Source organism: Malurus melanocephalus, unplaced genomic scaffold (genome assembly GCF_030028575.1).
Source record: "Malurus melanocephalus ecotype Western Australia unplaced genomic scaffold, MMel_1.1 scaffold_219, whole genome shotgun sequence".
In the NCBI taxonomy this organism is placed as follows: domain Eukaryota; kingdom Metazoa; phylum Chordata; class Aves; order Passeriformes; family Maluridae; genus Malurus; species Malurus melanocephalus.
The window spans coordinates 361,155-373,527 of NW_026623451.1; the positions used below are offsets into that span (position 1 = coordinate 361,155).

The following is a 12,373-nucleotide window of genomic DNA, read 5'->3' on the forward strand; positions in this document are numbered from 1 at the left end:
TGGAGGAAGGGAATATCTGACTATCTGACTAGCAGGAAATCCTTTTTTTTTCCTCAGGCTTACATTTCTTTTGTCTCTGAGAAAAATACATGCTCCCACCAACATTTATGCTTTTCTTTAATCCTTCCCCTTGGAAAATTCCACTGTTCTGTTGTAGGAGGTTGGGGAATATGGAAAGGATAAAGACAACAATGGGTTCTGTCTGAATTTAGGATAATTCAGATCATTTTGCCTTACTGTGTTTAAGGTAGATAAAAGTTTACCAACTSTTTTGTAGGAGGCATCCCTGCAACTTTTAGCTTTCTGAGAAAAAGAAATCTGAGCCAAGCTTTTTGCCTGTCTGAAATGATGACCTTACATTGTTAAAATACTCACAAGATAAAAGAAATTAAGATTAACTCAACAAGAAAAAAACTGTTTTTGTCATTTGCAGAAATTGCTTGGGAACTCACTGCTGAAGCTGGAGGGTGAAGACCGTTTGGATATAAATTGCACAATGCCCTTCAGTGACCAGGTAATAGTCATGTTCACTTGAGTCTTTCTCAGTAGTGGATAATTGATTCAGGAAAATGTTATCTTGKTGGCAATACGTATAACTATGCACTTTTTTTGTGGGTTGGAGGGTTTTTCTCTTCACTACTGAAGAATATCACCCGAGTTGCTTTTGGAGCATTCTTTGTTCTCCTCACGTAGTTCTATTTTTTCTCCTGCTGTAGGTAGTACTGGTGGGTGCAGAAGAAGGTCTCTATGCCCTGAATGTACTGAAGAATTCCTTAACGCACATCCCAGGAATGGGCGCTGTCTTCCAAATTCACCTCATCAAGGATCTGGAGAAGCTACTCATGATAGCAGGTACAGGGTTGTGTGTTCCCATTGGCCCTGCAGTGCCTTTGTGCTGCCAGCTCCCACTTGCCCTTGGATTTGTTCCAGGCTTTTGTGTGGGTTTTTATCAGTGAATTGTCAGGAATGACTTGCTGTGGTTAACAGCAAGGCTGGCTGGTAAGGGATTGTGTGAATGAAGGCACAGTTAAACCTTCATGAGAAAGTGATTTCAGAGCTGAGRGAGGAACCAGAGACAAAACATTTCCAGGTTAGAGGTCAGTTGTCATATGAAGTTTRATTTAAGAAGTGTTGAGCTGATCAGTGAACATCTTTTTCTAACCACTGCATAACCTTTTTAATGTAATTGACCATYTGAGGAGCAGTATGTGATCACTGGGGCGGAGGTCCAACACTTACCCTCTCCTGCCCTGTAACAAAGCTGGAACTCCTGTCATGATTTAAGATTCCTTTATGAAAGGAACACCAGCTTTAATCTCTCCATCTGTGGTTTTCCAGAGATAATCCTTCCCACACGGATGTAGGCATGCTGAACATTAGGGTGTATCTTTTTCTGAAAGCCCAAATTATCAAGTGTCTATATGACATTTGTAGGGAATGAAAAATTCTCTCTCTTGCTCTGCTTGTTTTATGTTTTTTTTTTCTGGTAAGGATTTAAAATGTCCATGGTTTATTTGTGTCAGGGTAGTAGAGAACAAAACAGATTTCACACATAATGAGAAGGCTGTGTTAGTCTGTCACTGGACTTCTGAGAGGAATTGGCCTTGGGCTATAATGCAATTCATTAGGGCAGTTCTTGGAAATCCCTTGCCAGTTCTGTTGGCACAGAGTGATTAAAACATCTTGTACTTTAGGAAGTTCTGAAGGGCAAAATAAAACTTTGTGACTAATTTTGAATAGTGTCTTAATGAGGCTACAATTACTGTGYTCTGTCAGACTTCAGCAACACTAATAATCCATGCAGGGAATGGTTGTTCTCCTGGTGGATTTACTGCCTGTTGTGGGGTTGGGTTTTTGTWAGTTTTCTGTTTCAGTTTGAAAAGGAATAATATAGAATGAATTTGACATGGTACCTTGTGCCTGTTTCCACAGTAACAGCCTGTAACAATGAGCTGCTGCTTAGGTAACAGGACAGACTTTTGTAGAGAATAGGGAATTCTCCCTTGATGAAATGCAACCTTTTTTTGCTTCCAGGAGAAGAAAGGGCTCTGTGTCTTGTCGATGTAAAGAAAGTGAAGCAGTCTCTAGCCCAGTCTCACCTTCCAGCCCAGCCTGATGTCTCACCAAATGTCTTTGAGGCTGTCAAAGGATGTCACCTTTTTGCTGCTGGCAAAGTAAGTTACAGCTCACTCATGCCCCGAGGCCACCTTTTAGACTGCCCTGAGYGTAATAATAATCAAATCAGCATCTTTATCCCACTGGCAACACATCCATGGTCTATATTCCTGTTTTGAGTATTTTTCTTCATATAAGAAGAATGTATGGGCTGAAGAGAGGCTGAGCTGGAGACAGAGTGGGGGATCTGCTGCTAATGTGGATCAATTCAGTCAGGATGCCATGATGGTATAGCCTGAACTGCTAAATTGTAAGAAATCCAGCACAGCATGGTACAACTGCCTCCTCACCATTGACTATAATTTTGAGATTTATAATTAGTGAATTCCATCTATACTCTTGTTTTTGAATGTTATGTTCCAGTCTAGCCAATTTCCTTAGGTGGTTGTGTCACTTTAATTCCAGATATTTACATAGATTACTGGTTTTAGTATGGAGCATTCAACCACAGCAAAAATTCTCATTTACAATTACTTCTGTGGATTACTTTGGTAACAAACTGAACACCACTCATTTCAAAGTGATGCTTAAGATAAGTTTCAGGGGTTAAAATGTAGACCTAACCTATTTCAATTYGTTAATCTCTTTTCTGTGGGAAACCTTCTAATTTTTTATTAATGTCTTCCAAGCATAAAAGAAATCATAGAAGCCATTTAAATTCACGTTCTTTTTTGAGAATGTGAAGAGGCTTTTCATTATTTCATGAATTGACAATAATTACTCTATTTTAAAAATGTACTTGCTTATCTCTGCAAGGTTCTTTTTGTGGCAAGAGGTTCTCAGATCTCTTTCACATGTTCAGCAATAGAATTTGATTGCCATCCTGAACTATGCTTGTTATCTTCCTTACAGGTTGAGAACAGTCTTTGTATCTGTGCAGCCATGCCCAACAAAGTGGTGGTTCTGCGATACAAYGAGAGCTTGAGCAAGTTCTGTATCAGAAAGGTGAGTTTAGTAACTCCCTGCAGTAGCTGAGGTCATTCATCTGGTGCTCTAAGCCTTTGCTTTGGAGCAAACATCTAAAACCTTTCTGCATGCRTGAGAACTTTGGTTTGCCAGCTAAAATGATAACAAATTGCACCATGCACTGACTCAAAGTGGAGTAGGCAGCAATTTCCTTTAATAAGAGTTGGCATTTTTGGAGAGATGCAGAAGAGAACTGTGATTTTTTGAGATATTGGACTGAGCTGTAATCATACCTTCAGGACAAAAAAGTTTAAACACCACCTGTCTTAAAGCAGGCTGGCACCCAGAAACTCATGTCCTGTGTTATTCACAAATTAAAAGGATGTTCCAGTCAAACTCCCCCTCCYGGGAGGTTCTGCAGGTGACTTTGAAGGTTCATTTTGCAGTGTGACTGAGGCTCTTATCCCTGAGTGCTACATGGGCACTGCTGGAGGGAAGCAGTGGGCACACTTATGCAGATCTGGCCTCCTCAGGAGCAAAGGCACRATTGATGGAGATCTTGGCACAGTGTGGATGCCAGCAAACCTGGAAAGCCTACAAACACTGGCTGTAGCTGATAACCAGTCCTGCTCACAGCAGGGAACACTGAGGGTGCACAGCCCTGTCCTCTGACCAGGGCTAACAGGCAGGACATGCAAAGGCATGTTTTAGAAGGCAGATTTTCCTTATCTCCACTAATCCAGACAACTGAATTTAGATCCTGACAAGATGGCAGCAAGCCCAGAATATGCTTTTCTTTCTGCCAACTGAATTTCYAGATAAAGCAGGATTTATGCAAGGAATCTTGTCCTCAAAAGATCTGGGAATCTGTGTGTTGTGTCAGGCTAACCTGCAGAGCTATCCTAGCTGTTCAGTCACAAGGCAGGTCCTGGTGGACAACATCTCTCTGTAATGTACAAAGAAGGAAGGAAGATTGGCTGTGACCCGCTATAAACTGCTCACTAATACTCCAGAAAACTGAGTGCAGAGCAGAACATCTTCCAGAACAGTGTATTCTTCCCAAAGTAAGAGGCTGTCATTAGGGTTAGCACCCTGAGGCAAGTTGATATGCAATTCTACATTCAAGCATCACTTCCAAGAAAACAGAACTTTCTTCCAGCAAGAGTTTTTGTCCATGTGTTTTTGAGAGACTGTTAGGGACTTTGAGGTTCCCGTCTCTCCCTTTTGTAAATATAAATGTAGCAATATCTGACCTTCCAGACTAAGCATTATCTGTAAGCTGGTACAGGGAGCTAATATCTRTCTGTACTGTCCTCTTTTCCAGGAGATTGAAACCTCTGAGCCTTGCAGCTGCATCCATTTGACCAGTTACAGCATCATCATTGGAACCAACAAGTTCTATGAAATTGAGATGAAGCAGTACACACTGGAGGGTAGGASATAATTCCTGAGGCATGCTCCAAGTGGAGCAGGTTCTTTTGTAGGGCTTTTCTAAAGCAGTTTAGAAAAAAAGTTGGTGCAAATCAAGGTGRTTTTCTCCATTCTCTTTTCAGAGTTTTTGGATAAAAATGACCACACTTTGGCCTCTGCTGTGTTTGCTGCTTCCACCAACAGTTTTCCAGTCAGTATCATCCAAGTGAACCCAGCAGGGCAGAGGGAGGAGTATCTGCTGTGTTTCCATGGTAAGTGGTGGGTGTTGTGCAGGTGTTGCACTACTCCTGTTCTCTGAGCTGCAGAAGGTGCCCAAGTGCTGTTGAATTTTGGACAACCTGCTTTGGCTGAAAGGCTCTCCATGCCTGTGGATGAGTTGCTGCATGCAGACTTCTGTGCCTGAGGGAAGGACTGCAGGAAGTGTGTTTGATTACCCTGATAAAATGTTCAGGGACTCTCAGACTTGGGCTTTTTCTGGTTTCCATGCAGATAGATGAGACGTTTTAACCTTCTTGTGATTAAATAAGAGAGGGTGGTTTTTTTTGGATAGCTGTTTTTGTTGCCCTCTTGGATACCATCATGGGAATGCACAGGAAATCTTCAAAAGCCCATTAGCAGTAATTTTGGGTAAGTAATGGTAGGAGTCTCATCACCCTCCCAACTGTAGCTTAGCTGGAACAGAGAGACCTAGAATTGCAGCACCTTTTGGCCTGGCAGTGCTCCTACATCTAACCAATTCCATGGCATTCAGAATAATTCATGGTGCTCCGGGATTTGCAAGATGTCACCGATAAAAAGCCCAGGGATAACTGCCTTTGTCCCTTTGAAAATAAATGAATAAAATTCAGGCAGATGCTCATGACATGATGTGACYTCTCTTGGCAGAGTTTGGTGTCTTTGTGGATTCCTATGGAAGACGCAGTAGGACCGATGACCTGAAATGGAACCGCTTGCCCTTAGCTTTTGGTAGGTGTTGAGGGATATTCCCTTGGATTATGGAAATTACTGAAGCATCTTTGTGGGTGCTCTGCCCTTCTGTCTCTTTTTCTCTCTCCCAATCCTTCCAGAAAAACTGTGGGGTTTTTTCCCACAAGTTAAGCTCATTATAAATCCAGATGGCAAACTTTCTGAAATATAAGCAATTTAAGGAAAACTAAACCAAAGTTCCATTTCCTTAATGTTCCTAGTCTGACACTGATTGAACTGGCTAGTGGCATTTTTAATGATGCTCTAAGTTTCTGAAATAGTGAAGAATATACGAGGGCAGCGTGGCTCCCTCAGGCCTTTTGCACTGCCTAATGGGATTTTGTTCAGTTAATAGTCTGGCTTTAATGCCTTTTTCATGATACTTTGGTTAGTGAAGTCCTTGAGACMCAGTTTCAAAGCATCAATTCTTTAAGCTTGCATCTCCCCACTTAGTGATAGTGTCTGTGTCATTACAGAAAATGTATTCCTTAGTTTTCCCACAGGGATGCCAGCCTCTCTTGTGCTTGCTGTTGTGTTTTAGAAGTTTTTAATAGAGAATGTATTTTRTGTTTTTTCCTGCCTTTGCATTGCTCCTCCAGCCTACAGGGAGCCCTATCTGTTCGTGACCCACTTCAATTCCCTTGAAGTGATCGAAATTCAGGCACGAGCTTCTCTAGGGTAAGTTGTTCCCTTTTCATTCCTTTGAACAGCCTGTTTTGCAGGGATGTATGGACTTGCCAGGAAAAGGTACTGTGCTGCCACTGCAAAGACCTTTTCCTGCAATTTTACCCAGAACTCCGGCACGAGCCCACTTGGAGATCCCGAACCCGCGGTACCTCGGGCCTGCAATCTCCTCAGGAGCGATCTACTTGGCCTCCTCCTACCAAGACAAGCTAAGGGTGATCTGCTGTAAGGGCAATCTGGTGAAGGAGACCAACAACGAGCAGCCACAGCAGCCACAGCACCACAGGGGCTCCTCTGCCACGCGCAGGTACGGTGATGTCAGGATATTACAGTCCCTTGGGAGCAAAGTTCACTCCTGATGCCTTTACCCCCAATGTGGTGGGATGCCCTTAGAGGCTGGTGACAGCCAGTTTGTGTCATGCTATAGAGTCACTAATGGCTTGACACCCAGAAGGAAATAAGCATCAGCTCTACAAGGATGTGGATAATCTCAAATGCTTTGTGACTTTGTGCTGGTTTGYTTTGATGTTGTGATAGAGCTCTGGCTCCAAAGCTTTTTGAGCTCAGATGCTGTTGATATGACACTAAACATGACTGGGCTGTAACAAATTGTAAAGCAAGAGCCCCTTCCTATCCAGTAATGAGTTTGCTTCAGGGAGGCAATGCTGGGATGTTATGATGTGATATACAGGTAATTAAATACTGGGGCTGATGGTGCCACTGTGTGCAYAGGACACTGAGAAATTGAGGCTTATAGCTCATCCCAATCTGGTCTGAACATCCCTGAGCTACTGAAAATTGTGCTTGTGAAAACACATCTATCAAATTTTAGTGTATTTTTAYATGGAAAAGTGTACGGCTGGAGTGTATGAAGAGGTGCTGTTCTCCAGCCTGTTCCTCACACATGACTTACATTGGCAATTCATTAAGACACTTTGCCAGTGATGGATCCTCCAGCTACCAAAATATCTGCGTTTTCCATCTTGCTTAAGGGAGGCGCTGATGTTTCTCACCCCGAGGCTGCTGGKTGTTGGGGGAAAAGTTACACTTTTGCTAAAAGAAAATGTAACAGGAGGTTTCATTCGCATCAATTGTTTCTGAATAACAGCAGCCCGAACAAGAGGGGCCCTCCCACGTACAACGAGCACATCACCAAGCGGGTCGCCTCCAGCCCAGGGCCCCCCGAAGGGCCCAGCCACCCCCGGGAGCCCAGCACACCACACCGGTACCGCGAGGGCAGGACGGAGCTGCGCAGGGACAAATCCCCGGGGAGGCCTCTGGAGAGGGAGAAATCGCCAGGCCGGCTGCTGAGCACCCGCAGGGAGCGCTCCCCGGGACGGCTGTTCGAGGACAGCAGCCGAGGGAGGGTGCCTGTGAGTGGCACCAGAACTCCTCTTGCTCAAGTCAATAAGGTAAGCTGGGAGCCTGCAGAACGTCTCTGTTCTCAGGGAGAGGCTTGTTCGTACTGCAGAAGGGCTGCTGGCACTGTAAAGCACAAGAGCAAATCAAATCTCACCACCCTGCTCCTCAAATTCTGCTGGAACAGAGCCCATCTGGGTCATGCACTGGCCCTGGGACTACCTGCCCGGGGCTGGTTCTGGGACTGCAAAGCTTGACTCTAGCAAAGGCTGAAAGCAAAGGTGCATTTACTAGCAAGTGGCAGAGGATTTGAAGGGGAGTAATGTCTGGAGCAGGAACTGCTGTGCTGAGAGTGGTGCTGACAGTCCCTGCCTTTGTCTGTTTGTGGATGACAGGAACCCTGGCTCTGTGGGAGCAGCAGGTGATGTACTGCTGCTGGCACCTCGTGCCTGGGAGAAAATATGYGTGACTTCTAACTTGTCCTTTTATTTCCCTGCCAGGTCTGGGACCAGTCTTCAGTGTAAGTCTCAGCTACACAAAGTTACTCATCTTGACCTGCAGGAAAAAAAAAGGAAATATACTGAGTATATGCACTCCATCTGTCTGCAGCCCAGTTCCCAAACAGCATTCCTGGGCCAAAGCTCGCTCCGCAGCGGGAGCCGTGACGCTTTTGAAGACCGTTCGCAGCTCAGTTAATTTCTCTGCACTTTCCTGCACTCCTGTTTTTGCACTTTGTACTACTGTTACTCTTTCAAGCAGTTCATGAACTTTTTGTATCCACTTTAGTCCCTAGTAGTTCATCCAGGAAATGGGACTAGCGTCCTGCCCCAGGTCGTCACTGTGGTTAGCACCCCTTACCAGAGAGTTGGTCATAGTTCTGAGACGTGCTGGGAGCCCCTGATGGCCTGGAAACAGAAGGGCCAAGGTGAGTGAGTCTTTCAATAGGAGCTGTGGTTGGATGTTCTCCACAGAACACATGAAAAATTTCTTCTGATTAGCCTGTTCACCTGCCACTTCTGAAAGTTATTTTGTTCTCACTAAAATTGCTTTAGAGCAGCTCTGATGGGGAGGGAAGAACCCTGCTTTAACCGACCCTCCCTGCCCGGCCCTGAGACAAAGTGCATTACCTATAAGCTACTGGGTTGTAAGACTTTATCCAGGTCTTCTGCATGACAGTTCACTGCATGCTGCTGCACCATCACTGGCTGCTCTCTCCTTTTAGGTTGCTTTGCTGAGTAGTGTATTGTACCTCACTTGTAAATTAACTGAAACCTCTAGATTACGCTGCAAAATAGCCGTTAATTACTCTGGAAATTTGGCACCGAAGCGTTAACAAGCCTTATTCAATGACAAGAATTACAGTCACACTCGTGTTCTCCTCTCAGCGCTGGACATGGTCTCTTCAGCAGTGAGTCCTGCCAGCCTCGGCTCCCCAGGGGGAGCAGCCCGGGCTGGCTCCTCCCGTGGGCTGTAGCTTGTCGTGCAATCAGATCCGGTGTCTTGGCACAGGACACTCACAGGGAGCAGCTTTGGCAGTTGCTGACACACCTTYGCTTCCCCGTGTCTGACCTCGAGCCTTTTATTGCTTCCTATTCTCTTTTGCTGTGAACATGAAGCAGAGAGCAAATGATTTTCAAAGCAGGTTTTGACCATTCACTCTGCAATAGCAACATTCTAAGTGAACAACCATGTTCTTTACAACTGGAAAGAGCAAAACTGCATCCAATCTTCCCTTGGCGCCACACTTAAACTTCTGCTAGTCCCTTGCAAGCCTGTGCTAACCTGTTCTAGAAACCCATCAAAATTCCAATGCCTTGTCAGTGTCCTTTGGCGAGTTTCATGAATATTGTATTCTGTTCTCTTGTCTGTTGGGTTATTTTCAGTCAGATGATTTGGCAGGAAATTTGCTGGAAGTTTTTGTCTCCTGGTCTGAATATTTTGAAAGGTCGCTGAGATCAGTCTTTAAATCTTTGCATCTCATGGAAGATCTTCAAGACCTCAGAAATGGGCTTGTTGAGTCCTGAAAGTGTATATCTTGTGTCTTGTTCGTGAAATGCTTCCTGCTATAGAAATAGCTCAAAGGACTGTACATATTTACAAGAAACTTTATATTCGTAACAAAAGGGAATTGAATTGGTTTCTACTTTTTTATTGTAAACTGTGCGTTTTTCAACACTAGCTTTTTGTTTTACTGGTGGTTGTGGACAGCCATCTTCAGACACGGGAGGGGCCTCGCCTCGGTCCTCCTCGCTCCCATGAAGAAATATTGTAACATTAAATTGCAATCGAAGCTTGTTAGCATAAATGAGGTTTTAGGTCTCTAAAAGTACAGGATTTTTCTTCATTACCTTTTTATTATTGACAAGGGAGGGAACCAGAGGGACAGTTCAAAGCTCCACCTGGAAAGTATTGAACTTTGTTGTTGAACAATAACCAAATAAAACAAATAACTATCTTGACTGGCATGGTGAAATGACGGCTTCCTTCTCTCTGGAGTGCCCCTGCCCCTCCTGCTCCGCCCCTGGCTCCGGGGCTGGGCAATCCTGGGTGTCACAGGACCCACAGCAAACCCTGGCAATATTTAGCATTTAATACTTATCATTCCCTGATCAAGTAGCATAAATGGCTTCACAACCCCCAGCATGTTCCCACTAAACCAGGTGGATTTATCTTCACTAGAGCAGCAGTCAGCTGCGAGCACCTACAGCTAAATCTGCCTCACCAGTGAGACGGGTGCAGGTAAAGCACCTGTGARGATCTGGGAAAACAGACTTGCCCTGGAAAATGACCCCACACATCTTGAGCTGGAAAAAAGGCATCTTAATTAACAATAGTGTGATCTAATGACAGGTTTGGGACTTATTCCAGCAGTGTACTGGGAGCAAGGTGGAGGGAGACAGTTCTTCATCCCACTGCTGTAATATGCTGGTGCTTTAAGGCCTAATAGCTGCAACTTTAAAAAAAGACCATTCACAAATCCAGTCAGATTGAGTACAACCTGCAGAGTTACTGTACAGCTCAACTTACACCTGCTGGGAAAACTTGCTAGATCAGACTTAAATGTAAATACATCTATTTTTAACTGAACTAGTTTTTACAGGGTCTGAAGTATTCTTTCACAGGAAGAGGTTTTTAATATTCACACTGCTGCCTACAGTAACTTAATTTGTCCTCCTACTGTTCAGTGTTTTTGGTTCTGTGCACATCCCCACCCCCTCAGCCCCGAGAAAGRGCTTGTTGGAGGCTGTGGGGGTGGGTTACTAATGGCTCCTCTTACGTTTTGGTCTACATGACATTCCATGAAAATGCTCTACATCAACCCCGAGCTGCTTGATTTATCTATTGTGCCTACTATGATGTATATGATGAAATGCTGACTTGTTCAATGTTCCTTTATTTCTTTTACTGTGCACAAAGAATACTTAYTTAAAGCTCATTGTTGCAGTCCTATAATGCATGATCCGAATTGTAACAAAACTAAATTAATCCAGAAACTGGTGGAGTAAAGAAAAATAATTATTGAGCTTTTTGATTCCCAAGAACCCAGCACAAATCCATGTCAGCTTGACCCCCAAACGCTGTGCTGAAATTCAGGGGGTCGGGGAGGGCAGGGAGCTCTTGTTATTTCTGTACTGGTTTACTCCAGGGTCCCCAAAAGTGACTGTAACAGAAGTCTCCGCATCTACCTTTAAAAAATGTGCTCTCCTAGCAACAGCCAAGAATAAACATAACAGCACAGACTGTGAGCTGTGGGTGGGGAATGTAAGTGAGCTAATAAATCCAACTCTTGATCCAGCTTTTGCCTTTGGAGGGATTTGATTCATCCCATTGCGATAAGGGAACACAAGAGTGATTAAGATAACCTGTCAAGCCATGACCTAGCAAAAGAAACGATAAAATGACCCCGAAACCCACCCCTCAGGAAAAACAACCAACTACCCTCCTCCTTCATCCACTCTGCTGCAGGAGAGAAAGAGATTTGGGGGGCTGAGGGGTGGCTGTGGCTTACCTGTGGAAAGTTGTGGCATGATGGAACATCTCACCTCCATCACTTGCTGCTCGTGGCTGGAGAGCCCTGGGGGCAGCTGTGCTGGGTCCCCCATGGGCAGGGAAGCTGAGCTCAGGGAGCATCAYCCCTGCAGGCCCTGGCACACAGCCTGGGCCCCCCACCCTGGGCTCTCCCCCACCCCAGCTTTCTGGGGCTGCAAAATCTGATGGTGCAGTGGTGACTGCAGTCCTGGACTGAGCCCTGTGCCAGCTTCGACAGGGCCAGGGGCTACAAACCAAAAATCAAAATTAGCAAACCCCCAGGTTTCTACAGAGTAATTGGTCCTGTCCTGTGCTTCCACCACACCTGCTGCACTGATGAAGAACAAGGAGCACTCTGCAGGTACCAGCACTGCCCACTCATCCCACAGCCTCAGCACTCCCTGCAGCTACTGGACACTGCAGAGGCACAGCCTGTCCCCACACACAGCTGAACCTGTCCCCTGTGTGAGCCTCTGACCCCACTCTGACCCTGCCGACAACAAGGACTTGCAGAAAAAGGCCTGCTTGACGTGGCTGCTGGAACAAAGAGAAGRTGACTGGAGGCTTAAGGCCCATCCCAAGCTTTCCAGCCCGAAGGGACTGTTGCTGAAGTTCTGAAGTAATTCTTCCTCTAAACTTAACATCACAAACATCAACACCTTGGTCTTCTTCGCTAAGCACAAGGAGAAAGTGTTTCAAGCTGCATTGCTGAATGAAAAGCTTGCACAACCCACCAAAGCATAAAACTACAATTAGGAAATCACAGCTCAGTAAAGGCGAGGATACCAAGAGGTTACCAAAAGATGGGAAGGGTAATCAACAC

At 45.0% G+C, this 12,373-nt stretch overlaps 1 protein-coding gene across 6 annotated transcripts in view; it reads left to right on the forward strand.

Annotated features, from left to right (window-relative positions):
- The window catches only part of CIT (citron rho-interacting serine/threonine kinase), a 69,174-nt gene extending 57,863 nt beyond the window's left edge, over positions 1–11,311 (forward strand). For all 6 annotated transcript variants that reach the window (XM_057374189.1, XM_057374188.1, XM_057374184.1 and 3 more), the window contains 11 exons: positions 434–514; positions 717–852; positions 2,035–2,174; positions 3,028–3,120; positions 4,406–4,514; positions 4,635–4,763; positions 5,398–5,478; positions 6,078–6,156; positions 6,272–6,469; positions 7,271–7,574; positions 8,022–11,311. In XM_057374189.1, the coding sequence (XP_057230172.1) occupies positions 434–514; positions 717–852; positions 2,035–2,174; positions 3,028–3,120; positions 4,406–4,514; positions 4,635–4,763; positions 5,398–5,478; positions 6,078–6,156; positions 6,272–6,469; positions 7,271–7,574; positions 8,022–8,045 (1,374 nt within the window). In that variant the 3' untranslated portion in view covers positions 8,046–11,311. The remainder of the gene's footprint in view (positions 1–433; positions 515–716; positions 853–2,034; positions 2,175–3,027; positions 3,121–4,405; positions 4,515–4,634; positions 4,764–5,397; positions 5,479–6,077; positions 6,157–6,271; positions 6,470–7,270; positions 7,575–8,021) is intronic.
- The last annotated feature ends 1,062 nt before the right edge of the window (positions 11,312–12,373 follow it).